The sequence below is a fragment of the Adelges cooleyi genome, unplaced genomic scaffold, assembly GCF_023614345.1.
Source record: "Adelges cooleyi isolate 19-005CV unplaced genomic scaffold, UGA_ACOO_1.1 ACOO_flye_CR_arks_rails_tigmint_CR_PRNA_9, whole genome shotgun sequence".
NCBI lineage: Eukaryota > Metazoa > Arthropoda > Insecta > Hemiptera > Adelgidae > Adelges > Adelges cooleyi.
The window spans coordinates 13,248,746-13,262,845 of record NW_026096579.1 but is presented as its reverse complement, the minus strand read 5'-3'; the positions used below and the strand labels follow the sequence as shown (position 1 = coordinate 13,262,845).

General features: G+C 28.7%; 2 protein-coding genes across 2 annotated transcripts; one reads left to right on the top strand and one right to left on the bottom strand.

Annotated features, from left to right (window-relative positions):
* Positions 1-12: 12 nt before the first annotated feature.
* LOC126846909 (neuronal acetylcholine receptor subunit beta-3-like) lies at positions 13-9,322 on the bottom strand. The gene is made up of 9 exons (XM_050586769.1): positions 9,045-9,322; positions 4,859-5,007; positions 4,408-4,452; positions 3,971-4,080; positions 1,309-1,522; positions 1,001-1,181; positions 739-891; positions 504-670; positions 13-394 (listed from the first exon to the last, which is right to left on the bottom strand). Exons 1-9 carry the CDS (start codon positions 9,124-9,126, stop codon positions 230-232), a joined length of 1,266 nt encoding a protein of 421 aa, XP_050442726.1. The 5' UTR covers positions 9,127-9,322; the 3' UTR covers positions 13-229.
* A 1,019-nt stretch (positions 9,323-10,341) lies between these two features.
* LOC126846642 (neuronal acetylcholine receptor subunit beta-2-like) lies at positions 10,342-14,023 on the top strand. The gene is made up of 9 exons (XM_050586337.1): positions 10,342-10,475; positions 10,986-11,125; positions 11,217-11,261; positions 11,989-12,098; positions 12,538-12,748; positions 12,865-13,042; positions 13,318-13,470; positions 13,558-13,712; positions 13,775-14,023. The coding sequence occupies exons 1-9, from the start codon at positions 10,406-10,408 to the stop codon at positions 13,934-13,936; spliced, it is 1,224 nt and encodes a 407-aa protein (XP_050442294.1). The 5' UTR covers positions 10,342-10,405; the 3' UTR covers positions 13,937-14,023.
* The last annotated feature ends 77 nt before the right edge of the window (positions 14,024-14,100 follow it).

Here is a 14,100-nt window from a genome sequence, read left to right as displayed (position 1 = left end):
AGAAATATACTCTCTTATATTATAGTTTTTAGGTGCATAAATACATTTTAAAAAATCATAACAGTAAAAAAAAATTACATAATAATATATTCTATAAGAATAAAACAAGAAATATATATAATCGTATAAACGGTAATAGTAACTATCATTAAACAAAATGTCTAGTGACCTATGGATTATTTAATTTCAAATAAAACATGACATTTGTCAATTTGTACAAAAATTATATTTATATAAAAAAGTATACCACCATAACTATGAACAGAAACAGGTAAATTAAAAACATAGATCTATCCAGTATTATAGCTAAGTAATACCATTGGCTTTCTTTCACTTTAGACTTCGACGATTTATTTTTAGCTGGGTCGTCTAATAGTGCTTCTTCTTGATCATCCTAAAATTATAAAAGACACTACTAGATATTATTATGTCTTGGTTACCAAAAATAAAATAATTTCATTTATTTTAAAATTTCGTTTCATATAAATAAAGTTACAAATTACCACTAGTGATGTAAATCGCATGACAGTTCCAAACTTGGTGTTTAAAAGCTGTTTAATACATTTAGGCACTTTATCATCGGACTGTTCAGATCTGGCCAGGTTATGCAACAAAACTGAAAATACCATGGAGAGAGTGACCATACCAAGAGAATTAGAATAGAATAATACTGAAATAAACATTTAAATTATAAACAATGTCATTATCCATAAATTTTTGATCATTTTTCAATTTTACTTATGAGAGGCACTCGATCACTCATGATTGGTATACTACTAGAAATGGTCATCAGAAGAATACAAATCATAATTGAAGTAATGCCACTGAACATGAACTTCTCAGATGATTCTGGAGGCAACCAAAAGACTGAGAGCGTCAGTAAGACAACGACTAAAAGTAACCATAAAATTTTTATAAATAGTATATAGCATTATTTATAAAGAGCATTACACCCAATACAATATCATCGTTTTAAAGGAATTAGGCATTCAAAAATTACCTAAAGCTGGAACAACTACCACGCTATGATAAGCCGGTATCTTTCTCTTCAGAGTTAGGCTGTATTGTATATCTTCGTATATATCATTAGAATTGCATGAGTATCTTTCCACTCTACGTCTTTGGGTGACATTAATTACATCCCACTTACATCCTCCATCTAAGCTAATCATATCCAATGCCTATAAGCATGATAACATTTTAAACACAACATAATTTCTATAAAAATATTATTTTTTTAAAATTATTTATTATGTCCGTAGGTATGAATAATACAGTTTTAGTACACCAATACATGTTTTAACTCACGTTTATATTCTCATTTATTTGCATACTTATAGAATTCCCATCGTAAGTCCAAGATCCAAGTCTTAATGAACAAGTGTGTTCCCCAAATGGCCAGTTAGTCATATCTACGTCACAAAATACTCTATACTTGGCAGGCGGTATCCAATGAACCATGCCGTTAGAACGGACTACACATCCAGTCCTCCCATACATGTCTTCATGACTTCCGTCAGCGCTATAAAATAAAATAAAAATTATAATTTATGGCCTTCATAAAGAAATAATAATTTTGTATGATAACGGAACTTAATGACCAATTGCACCAACTATGCTTAAAATTTAAGGGGAGTTTGTTCAACAACTCTGAAATTATAGGTTAAAGTTAGGGTAGTTTGGGGATAAAAATGGGTCCTGTGTAATGTGTTGATCAATCCAAAATATCAAGTAGATAATGAAGTCCTACTAGGTGCAAAGACCCCTCTGCCATCATTTTGAATTAAGGAATTACCACTATATAATATAGTACATTTTATTTTTACTTTTTATATTTTTACTATTTAGTGTTACTTTCTGATTGCTAAAATTCAGTATTTCTATTTCACTGTAAAAAAAATTAACCAAATAAAATTATACATTTTTTGGCTGTACACAATTAATCGTTCTAATGTCGACATATTAATCTATACTTAAATATTAATTATATTGGTACAGAAGTTATAAATAAATTGTACAAGAAAATATTTATTAGTTATATAAACCGACATCATTATTTTATTTTCCAATATAAAATTAGGACTTAAGTGATAGAAATTGATTTATCTTATCAGAGAATATTTAGAAGAATTTTTGTAATTCCTTAGACTCAATATTTAAGAGTGCAAGAGGTTATTACTAAAAAGTAACATAACTTACACTTAATAACAATAAAATGTGATTATTCTCTTGAATAGTTTACCTTCCTGGATAATTGTATTAATAAAGGCGTAAATATATACAGCATGTAAAGAATTTGATTAGTTGGTATATACAGATACACTATTTCGGAAGGTCAAGGAAAACAAGCTAATATTATATATGTAATACTAAATTTTTAGTTTCTGTTATAATTACGGGAAAGCTATTGAATAAGGTTAAAAAAAATGTAATATAGCAAATATGTCTCTAGCTTTTAATGATTTAATTTAAGTCGGAGATGTAGTTTATGCAGTTGAATACTATACCTAAGTTATTACTTTCTTTATTAAAGCGTTGAAGCACATTTATAATAGATGCTCCAATAATTACAAAACAGCCCTAAAATTACTATACACAATAAAAACTGATATATATTTTCATAAAAATTGTGGGTTCAATTCAACTGCAGTCGATGTCTGCTTTATTAACAATTAGGTAAAAATTATTGAAGCTTGAGTGGGGTATTATATTTACACTATTTACATGACTTGAGGGGTTACTCCCACTTGGATGTCTTAACTAGTTCGCCAACGTTTCGGAACACTTGCACGTTCCATCTTCAGGGCTGTAGTTCGATGTTGCTCGCGCCGAGCGATCCTGCAGACTCAAAGTCTGAGAACAGCTCTGAAGATGGAACGTGCAAGTGTTCCGAAACGTTGGCGAACTAGTCAAGACATCTAAGTGGAAGTAACCTCAAGTCATGTAAATAGTGTAAACATTAGTTACTTACTATTTTTTTACATACTTATTAGACATTGTTCTTTGTTTTATAATTTACTAAAAAAATCAAACTTTAATCCTAATAACTCAATAAATCTCCCTCTCCTTCCTCTACCGTCAAACTAATAATTGGTTAAAGTTGGTATAGACTACGTTATTTGAAATATTTACATGGTTTTCAGTTACACATATATTTATATATTGGATTTACCGAAGTTTCGGAAGTCTTTTGACTTTCATATTCAGGACTGTGAAGCCATCGTCTCTGTTGTCTTAATTTACATATACCAATGTGTGTTCTACCACTATTCGTTTCTTGATGCTACTTCGTCGTGGTTTCTTTTGTTCCACAGTTCCTTCCCTACCTTTACTTCCTAGGATAGCAGGGGGCACGGGGATCACGAGGAGAGTCGATGGAGAGGGGGAGAATGTCAGGAAATATTTGTGTAACCGAATACCACGTAAGTATTTCAAATTCGAGTTAAATTAAAAAGAACGCTTGTGAAAAATTATCTGAAGAAATTTGACCTAGGTATAAGTCATTACCTAATCTAAATACTCATCTGTGCCGCCTAGTGGGAAAACGCAGGTGTTGCGTTATAAACGAGATTATATAAGAAAACTGGTTCCAATTTTAGATGACATGCAGTTAGATAAACATGTATTTAATTTAGTTCAAAATCAAAAAGGTACGCGCATGCGTATAAATACAATAAAAATATAACATATTGCTCTTGTGGTCGCTATGAAACCACCGAGACATGTTAAGCTACTTAAATAATAGTTATGATACTATCACCGCATAGAAGTTAATGAAGCTAACGAAGAATAATATCGGTAGTAAAAGTATTCAATGTTTGCTAAAACACAAACCTTTAGTCAAACCGAACTAATGTGATATCTGTTGATCACAACATACCTAGTATAACGACAATGATATATGTACATACAATTATGTATTAAGTCGATATGTAATCTTTTTTTCAATTAAAAAGCTCGATAGACATACCTGTTGTATGCCACAATATCGGGCATCCATATCTCATCGTAAGCCATATTAACGGCTTTAATACCTCCGTATTCGGTTGTGTTCCACAGAAGCTTTTCGTCCTGCCACGTCTACGAAAGTAGATGGTTGTAGGAAACCAAATATTTAACAAACAAATAATGTTTGATGTATATTATAAATAAAACGCTGAACGTTCTAATAGTATTTCTATAAAAGGTTTGTAATTAAACTAAACTAAGTTTTTTTTAATAAGCCAATAAAGGCTCCTTTTAAGTCCATTGTCAGAATATCGATAAATCGACCCAAAATAGATAAATTATTCTTTAGATGTATATATACTATAAGATGAATTATTTTTTTTAAAATATAGACATTTTAATATTTACAAGATATTGTTTTATTCTTAATTTTATTACTATTTAGGTACTTTAGCTTACCATTGACACCCAAGCGTTAATTGTTATTATCGACTGTTTATAATCCTGAAATAATAAACCACACTGTTTAATAACGTTTTTGTCATAGAATTGCGTATGTTAATAATTGTGAAAATAATATTCCGCCGATTTCAATAATGAATTTGGAATCTTTTATGAGTTTTATTCTACACTCATTACCGTTTTGACTAATGTCTTAGTTTACGTATGAGAAGTATAAAGCATACCGATGAAAACATATTATAGCAACATCGTAAACCCAGGCTCAAACTAAAATCATACTTGAAGTAGGTGGAAGAATACTTTCAGAATCAATAATTAATAATATTTATTAACACAGAACATAGCATTTTTTCGACTTTGTCGTTTAATGCTACACATATTATAATGCACGAGCACGACATTTTATTTAGACATTATACTTTTAACTTTTTGATTTAATACAACTCACCAAATCCACATATTTTATGACGGGACTAACAGTAACATTAGTTAAGTTATCACCAATAATAGGTCTCGAATTTCGGTCATAAGATCGCAATAAATCTCTTCTAAGCTTATCCGTCCACGTTTCGTTCCAAATTCTCTTGTCTTTTTTGTCTAAATGAACATAATCATAAATCCTCATTGTTAAATAAATATATATATATATTTTAATAATATGTATGTGATAAGCATATGACTAACTTACTTAACTATTAATGTATTAACTTATTTATTTTATCTAAACAATAAGACTACACTTTAAATATTAACAGCTGTTAACATTTAATTTATTTATTCGATTTTATATAAACACCTATTGTAAATTATAAAATATAAATTGGTATACTTTATTAAAATGTTGACGTATTTTACATACGAAAAATAACAATTATCTAACTACATCACAATTTTCGTTTTGATCTATACCTCTTGACTCCATTAATTGTCTTAATATCATTATTGCCAGTAGTTATATTTATAATTACAAATCTATATAACACTCATATTTTTTCTAACATTTTAATGCTCTTTCGTTTTAACCTTTTAACTTATAAATAGTTTTTAATTAGCTTTCAGATTAAAATGTTATTTTATATTCTATAAACATCATGATAACAATAAATGTTATACATCATAATAACTTTGATACGTTTGTATTAGACACAAAAAAAGAAAACTGATTATAGTATTGAACACTTAAAAACTTTGATAAATTTTTAATTGAATGCAAAACTAAAATATTATTTTTATTTGATGAACAAAAGTGAAATTATTTAGTAGACAATACAAAATGTTAGGTTTAATTTTTTTAATGAAATCATTAGTTAGAAGTATTTATAGTAATATAATGTTTTGCATTAGTTGTTTTATAATATCTTGTTTTGCTTTCCTTTACATTTAACCACTTAATACTCTTGCTTATCAAATGATAATTAACATTTTTATAAAGTAAAGTAGGTACCTGAGATTTCAATGAATTAATGCATTGTAATTTTTATTATTAGGGACATGGCCTGTAAAGTGGTTATATCAGTTATCACTTTAGTTTCCGTCGGTGCTTAATCCGGGATGAGTGACCACTCAGATTTCTTTTGGCGTCCTATACCTTGTCCCTACCGCACATGTTCCACACCTACACAAACCGAATCTAACCAAACTAATTAACCAACGAACCAATAAAACAAATGTATATCATTACTATTATTTTAAGGGCCAGGGGTAAAACCAGTTTACAGCAATATTTTACAATTTTTCTATAATTTCTTTTGTATTTTGATTTAGTAAAACATGTTATTATACACATGTTATATTACACATTTTTATAAATAAACTACCTACTTGTACTATACAAATAAAGTTTATTCGAAGTTTTTAGATAAACCTTTCCAACATGTAAATGTTGGAAGACTTTCAAATTCGTGTTTCAAGCTTGGTGCTGTAAAGGGAGTTTTACCCATTGGCCCTGCATTCATAATTTTGTACAATTTATTTTTTTTTGTCAACTTAATAAATTATAACTGGGTTAGGTACTAAATTGTTTAAACGTTATTTTAATAACCTTTAAAAAAACTTTAATAATGTTTAATGTTAATTGCTAACTAAAAAAGTTTTATTTATATTCAAATAATAAGTTCATACGCTATATCAAACGCTCATTACCTATGAATATACACATAAGTATTTTCAATTTAAAATGCATTTCAATTTATAAATTGGGTGATGGGCTCCAAATAAACAGAGCATGGACATGACGGGTGTGGACAAAATCGAGTCGCCGTGTATGGAAATATTTTAAGTACACTGTACAAACTTAAGTTTAACGCCTTATATTACTAACGTTTGTTTTGTTCAAATTAGTATTGACCAACCTTAAGCTAATGAATATTATGAAACACAAACAACTATCCCTCGTGTCCGTTAAGCAATCGTTTTTGTTAAAAAATTGTATGAGACTGATAAAAGGGTATTTTTTAGTAGGTATTTAATGTAAATTCACTGCAGTACTGTACGTTTTGATGTTTTACCACATCTTATTTGTGTAGGTACCATTCGTTAGCTGCTTATCATCGAGTTCGGTAAATGTGAAACGTTTTAATAATCTATAGTTAAAAAAATATAAGTTAATTGAAATCCGATTCGAAATTTGGTATCGATTAAATCGTATTAAGTATACTTGAGTATGTAAATTATATTATGTTTATTAGCTGACAAGTGGATCTTGTAACACTGATATTACATCACGTTATGTAAGAACAAAGTCCAAAAATACGAGCATTGATTATATTCTATTAAGCTGAACTTGATTTTTTTTATTGACCTTTACAAAACAAATAACATAAAATATTTAAATATGATTACTTAAACGTGTTCCAATAATAGAATTACTTGAATAGACTAATTGAGGTTACCTGTTTTTAATAAAAGGTAAAAAAGTTTTCAAAAAAACTTGAGCTTGATGTAAAAATTTAGCTGTTTTATACTAAAATAATACTACTGTAAATCTGTACCAACTATTAAAAATGTTTTTTGACTTAAGTAGTATGGGGATTATTAAAGTTAAATTTAAAAAATCGCCAGAATTTCAACAATACATTTTTTATAATTACCCTAAAGAAAACATAATAACACATTAAATTAAAGAGTTTTATTTCCACTTTAGACTATCAGAGGATTCTTTCTTTATAATATACATGAATACATCGCCGGAATCATATTAAATCATACATATAATATATTTATTTGTTTACAGAAAGTTAATCCCACATTTCATTATCAAAATTTTCCATAACAGTTTCCAGTAGTTTACTATACACATTTTGCCCAATTAACCAATGTAAAAATAATTATTATGTCATAAAAAAAAAAAAAATAATAATGCATTTATTACTTTATTGTTAATGTCAACAGTTAATACATTTAACGTATTTTGATATTATACATGTATCATCATTTCCATCATTAAAAATGTACTTATCAGAATAAGTAACAAAGAGCATTAAATAAATGCCTATTAGAACAAAAACTATATTACTTATATAGATGTTGCTAATTGCTGTAATTTAATCGTTATAATGTAACTAGTTATAAGAAAAAACATAAAAACATAATTACAAGATTGAACAAGATTTGATTCAAATCAAGTTAAACCATCATAAAAATGTGCCTAACTATAACCGGAATAAGATATTTTTGTAACTACTGAACTTTAAAATTTAAATGAGTTATTGTAAAATTTGATAAATTATTATTTTGATAGATAAATGCTTTTTGAATTATGTATATTTCATAGACGCGAGATTTGATTTAAGGAAGACCTTAAGATTGTGCTACAAAAAGGGAAAGAAATAATAATAAATTATGGAAAGAAGGTATATAAAAATTAAATTAAATTAATAGTCTGCAGCAAAAATTATCTAGCTAATACCACGAGTACAATTATTTATTTTAATAAAAGCCATTTTGTTCTTACAAGAAACCAATTTGGACCTAAAAGCCTGACAAAATTACGCCTACTTAGAATGATCGGATTTTAGTGCTGTAATAATATTATACAAATATTATAGAAGTTTTAAAAGTATAAATAAATCAAGAATTCAGAAATTATTCAAGTATTTTGAACAGTTATAATATATTGATTATGTAATGTAAACAGAAAAATGTAAAATATACATAAAATGTGTAATAAAACATACAATTAAATTTTGTGAGTGGGTGTATATCGACTATTATCTATTGTAGTATTATACAATATTATTTACAATATAATCAGAACACAAAAAATGAATATCGGCCTCCACTGATTGTTTTTTTTCTAAATTCATAAAAAACATTAGTAATAAAACCCAAGGTCATTACGTTATTTTATTATATACTTACTATGTATTTATTTTTTTATTATAGCTCATACAGGTACTATAACCAAGATATTTGTATAATATGTAGGTATTAGACACTGTATAGTAGTAGACATATTTGATTGTATTTGTTTAAGTTGTTGTCTTTAAAAATAATTTTACGAAAATTTGAATACAAAGTGGTAATTTATAATAAAATTGAAAGTTAAAAAAACATGTTGATTCCACTATTTTAAACTTAAATGTTTTTAGAACAAAACGAAAAAATGTGTATAGAAAACTTGGTAAAGTACATACCTGGTATATCTTCGCCATAAACATTATTCCATACCTGAACTAAATTTAAAATTAAACATGTTGTTCTTACAGTTAAATACATAGTTATTGTTAAAAAATGTGTAAACAAAATAAAAATGAATAGGAACTTAAACTTAATTTGTGTTTAAATGTTGAACTGAGTAAAAAATATAACTCTGTTAAATTATTTTGTCAAATACATGGTTGTTAATAAATTATACAATTATAGTATAGTGGTAGAAAAACAGTCGAGTACAACCAAATACTGATAATTTAATTAATAAGAGTTGGATTATGGCAGCCGTATGATAAGATGTATTGTAGTATGCAGTTAGCGATAGTGAATAGAGACTAAAAATATTATAATAATTATTGAAATTATAATTTGTATTTAATAAAAAGAAACAGTTCTTGCTTACTCATGCTTTAAATTCTAACTGTACCAATCTACAGGATTAATAAAATTAGTTTTTTGACATAACCTTTTGTACACGTGTAGCTTTGATAGATTAATATATAAATTTATTTTTACAAAACACTAGGTACATAATAAGTGTATTTAAAAAATATATATATACAAATATTACACGCAATAAATTTAAATTATTACAAAATAATATGACCTAACCAATAAACCAATTTCATCAGTTTTAGTCGTCATTGGTGTTGGGTTATGCAAAACTTAATAAGTTCCTTAAACCATCTAATTAGGATTTATGGAGTTCATTGGCTTAGCATGGTGCATTTCTTTTGAAGGGGACTAGAACCCCCCCCCCTTCTATTTTACGCCTAGAGCTAATACAAATAGGACACCCCGGCAAAAACGTTTCAAAAGCGTCGTCTAGAACGATTGTGAAGACTGTATGTTAGGATTTTTGTGTAAAAATATGAAATACATAACATAACTAATATCAAGTTTTTGACTAACACAACAAGTAACCTAAGTAAAGTAGGTACTGGATTCGTTTTTTTTTTTTGCATTAATATTTGTTGCCTATCACACAATTAGAGATTTGGACAATATTATAGAAGACCCGGGTTGATGTTATTTGATTTTCATTCTACTTAATTGCAACGTCTATTATTGTAGAACAGCGATAGGTGCTCTTAACAGCTTCCAAGCTCCTGATCATTAATCTAGTCGAAATTCTTCAACAAGAATTGAAATACCTATTTGTTTGTAAGTAGTTGTTCGTATTCTACAATTTGTATTACATTACATTGGTCACAATATAATGGTTACGTTCAATTGAGTCCTAATTAAGGCTGTATCCTGTACTCAAGTGAATACAGCCTCTCGTTGATCGACCGCCGTCCAGTCCTTTCAGTATTTTTTTACTATTTACACCCGTTACAAGGCTATGGACGTCGTTTATCCGCCGGCCGGATTACTCCTGCTTCTCACCTTCCACCTCTCATCGACAGACGCAAGTAAATCACATACTCTCGACAAAAAACACATTTCCACTGAATGACACGATAATTAATAATAATAAAAATAAACGATTAACCGCTGCATGTCTATCGGCGTATCCGCCAATTTGAAATTTTTCGAACTCTTGAACGTTTTCTGGGTCTATTCGATGGAAAAAAAAACACAGATAACCTAAATTTCCCTGCTGTAGCTCAATATTTGTCCGTGTCACTGATAATTCGATATTTTACATATTTGAAAAAACATTGGTTTTAATTGTTTATATTTTGAAAAAATTATCATAATAGGGGTGAATTTTTAAATGTTTGTCCAAATAAAGTACCTCTTAAGTACGATTTCTGATCTATAGAATTACTACATGACAAAATCGGATTTATAGTGGATTTAGAAAATATCTTGGGTCCACACACAATAACAAAAACACATTAACTGTTAAAACAATACCTTCTCAGCTCCACGTCGAAGCTACAACAAGTTTTACGATATGATTTTATATTTTCCCGAAGATGAATCAAGTCAAAGAATGGCTGCAGAGCAAGGACTAAGGGCACAGATATTCAACAAGTACGACAAAGTTATAATTCCGGCTGCCATTGATAAATCTCTGTTAGTCGATATACAGTTTGTAATCAACAGTGCCGAATTGGTAATTATGCATAACTACTCAGATCTTAAGTGTTATGAATTATTATGATTATATATTACACGTTAAAGCGAACAAAATGTTTTTTTTACAGAATTATGAAACATCTCAAATGATACTCAGCGCCTGGTTTATAGCAGTATGTATACTCCCAAATTCTATTATTCCATTATCCAGATTTTAATATCCGTATCTTTTCCCCCTACAAATCGCCAAGTTGTATCCGTGAATAACATTTAATATAATTATTATCATTAGGTAATTTTATTCGACTCGCCCATATCAAATATTAACTAAAATAAAAAATTGATAATATTCATATTACCTTTAAATACAGCTATTTTTTATTTACACCAACGATATGTGTATAGTGACTACAGATTGACTAATTTACGGTTATCCTTGAAGGTGGGATATAGGTTTGGATTTAGGATAAATATATCTTTTGGCTGGCAAAATTAAATCGAATCGAATAGCCTAAATTAGTATAAATCGGTCTCGGGAAATAAACCATTTGTCAGTCGACTAAAAAGTTGCAAAATTCAAAGCATTTACAGTTTACCTACAATAGATACTTAGTCATTTTCTTAGGTAAAAAGATGAACCAAGTATCAAGTTATTCAAAAATCAATCAATATTCGCAAAATAACACTAACTTAATTATGGAAATAGCCGACAAGAAATCCCTCCGTTTCACTTTTGCATGATCCAATGTTTTTCGTGGGAAAGATTGACTTTTATTAAATACATTTCTTCTTGAAGCAAGCCTATGGTGTGGTAATTATCATAAAACCATATTCACACCGAACAAATTTAACGCCACTTAATGGTTGCGTGTATTCGTAAAAATATTGTTTTTTTTTCAGAACTGGAAAGACGATCGTCTGACTTGGATCCCAAATGACTATGATTATTTAAAGGCCATAGTAGTGAATCGCCGTTGTATTTGGTTTCCAGATATCATGCCTTACAACAAGTAATATAATACATGTTTAAGGAACTTTTTATAAAATCAAACATTATAGTTTTTGATATCGATCAACCAATTAAAAAAAAAAAAAACTTAACAGTTTTAAACTAGGGATCGGGTAGAAAATATTAATTTACTTTACCGGACACCTTTTTGGACTTTTTTCACACTCGTTAGTATTTTTTATACCGATTTCGCAAATAATTCAAAAAAGGTGTCTGGTAATGTAGATTTATTCCAGAATTTGTTTTGGATCATATATTAGAATATTGATTTTACGTGCATGGACTTTTCTTGTCTAAATTGTTGAAAAATTAGATTTGTTTATACAAGAGAATATTTTGGCAACCCGATTTCGATTGTCCTGATCCCCTAATTAAAACAGAAAATAAAGGTTTATTTAACTAGCTGCATGATCGAGCAGTATAATGCATAACAATTTCAGTATAATAACTTTTGCGGAAACCGATCAGGCGAATAACAACTGTCAAGTAAACTACAACGGTTCGGTGAGTTGTGTGCAACCTGTACAGTATAACGTACACTGTCAAACGGACATGACTTACTGGCCATACGACACGCAGACTGCGGTCTTAAGAATGGGATCTTGGATGTATAACGGTGCCGAACTCAACCTGACTACCGACCGAAACGGAGTGTGTTTATTGTTTTATTATCTTTACCATAGACCTATTAACTAGTTAATAGGTCTTGTCTTCACTATAGTTGCCGTGCAATTTAATTTCCTTGTTTATTTCGGCCACGTTAACAGGTAGAAGTGTATAATTACCATTCCGAATGGGACGTGCAAAAGGTGACCAATCAGAGGAATGTAAGATACTACACGACTGGACCTAACGGAACTGTACCTTTCATTGATATTGAATACAGCTTTACCATCAAACGAAAAACACATCCTTATTATTCGGTCATCTATGTGCCGGCCTTATGCGAGTATTTTTTTTTTTTTTATATACTTCCCTTCAAATAAATAATAACAGTTAATATACCAAAATGAGTTTAAAAATAAGAATTTATTAATCAATATATCTTGGTTAACACCATTACTATTTAATTTTACAATACTTCAATAATATTTTACACTCAATTTTCTACGCCTATAAAATATTATAGGCGATTGGTAGGTATCTAGAAACTAGATTCTAGATAATAATTTAAAAAAAAAAACTATAAACTCATAGTTACATTATGTTATTCCTCACAGGTAGTGCTATATTCAACTTAATCGCGTTTTGGATACCTTATAACCAGTATGGTAAAACGGCCATAAACCTGTTAAACGCATTATTTGTTTCTGTCGTCATACTAATTGTCTATTCTAAAGTACCACTAATACTGTCCAGTATACCTTTAATTGGTAAGGCCACAGAAGTATAAACTTATACAAATATTTTTTTTAGAACCTACCACAGTAATTAGCTAATAATATAATTTGTTTATTTAGTCATCTACTACACTTATTGTTTGGGACTTATAGCAGTGACAGCTGTCATATCTATGGCAGTAAAAAACATGATCACAGTCAATAGCCCATTGCCACATAGTATAAGGAAATTCATTCATTCGAGTTACCTAACTTACTTGGGAATCAAAATTAATGTAATTCAAACAATTTTTATCATTTTATTAATGTTTATTAATCATTATTGTTTACCAAATAGGATTTAACAATCGATTGCCATATGCTCTGCGGAAGCGAAGAAATAAACATGGAGAGTAACAACATTAGTGAACGACAAAAATTTGCTAAAGTGATTGATAGGATATGTTTTACTTTATTTACAACAATTTATTTTATTATGCTGTTCCGATATGTACTTTAAATTATTATGAATATTTTATTTAGCTTACATTTGGTGAACTGTCAGGATAACTTAATGATAAAGAACTTGTAAAACTTTTACTCTAAAAGATGGAAATATTTATATTTGTGAATATATATATGGTATGAGTTATTATATTAATTAATTGTTCTTATTCATTATTT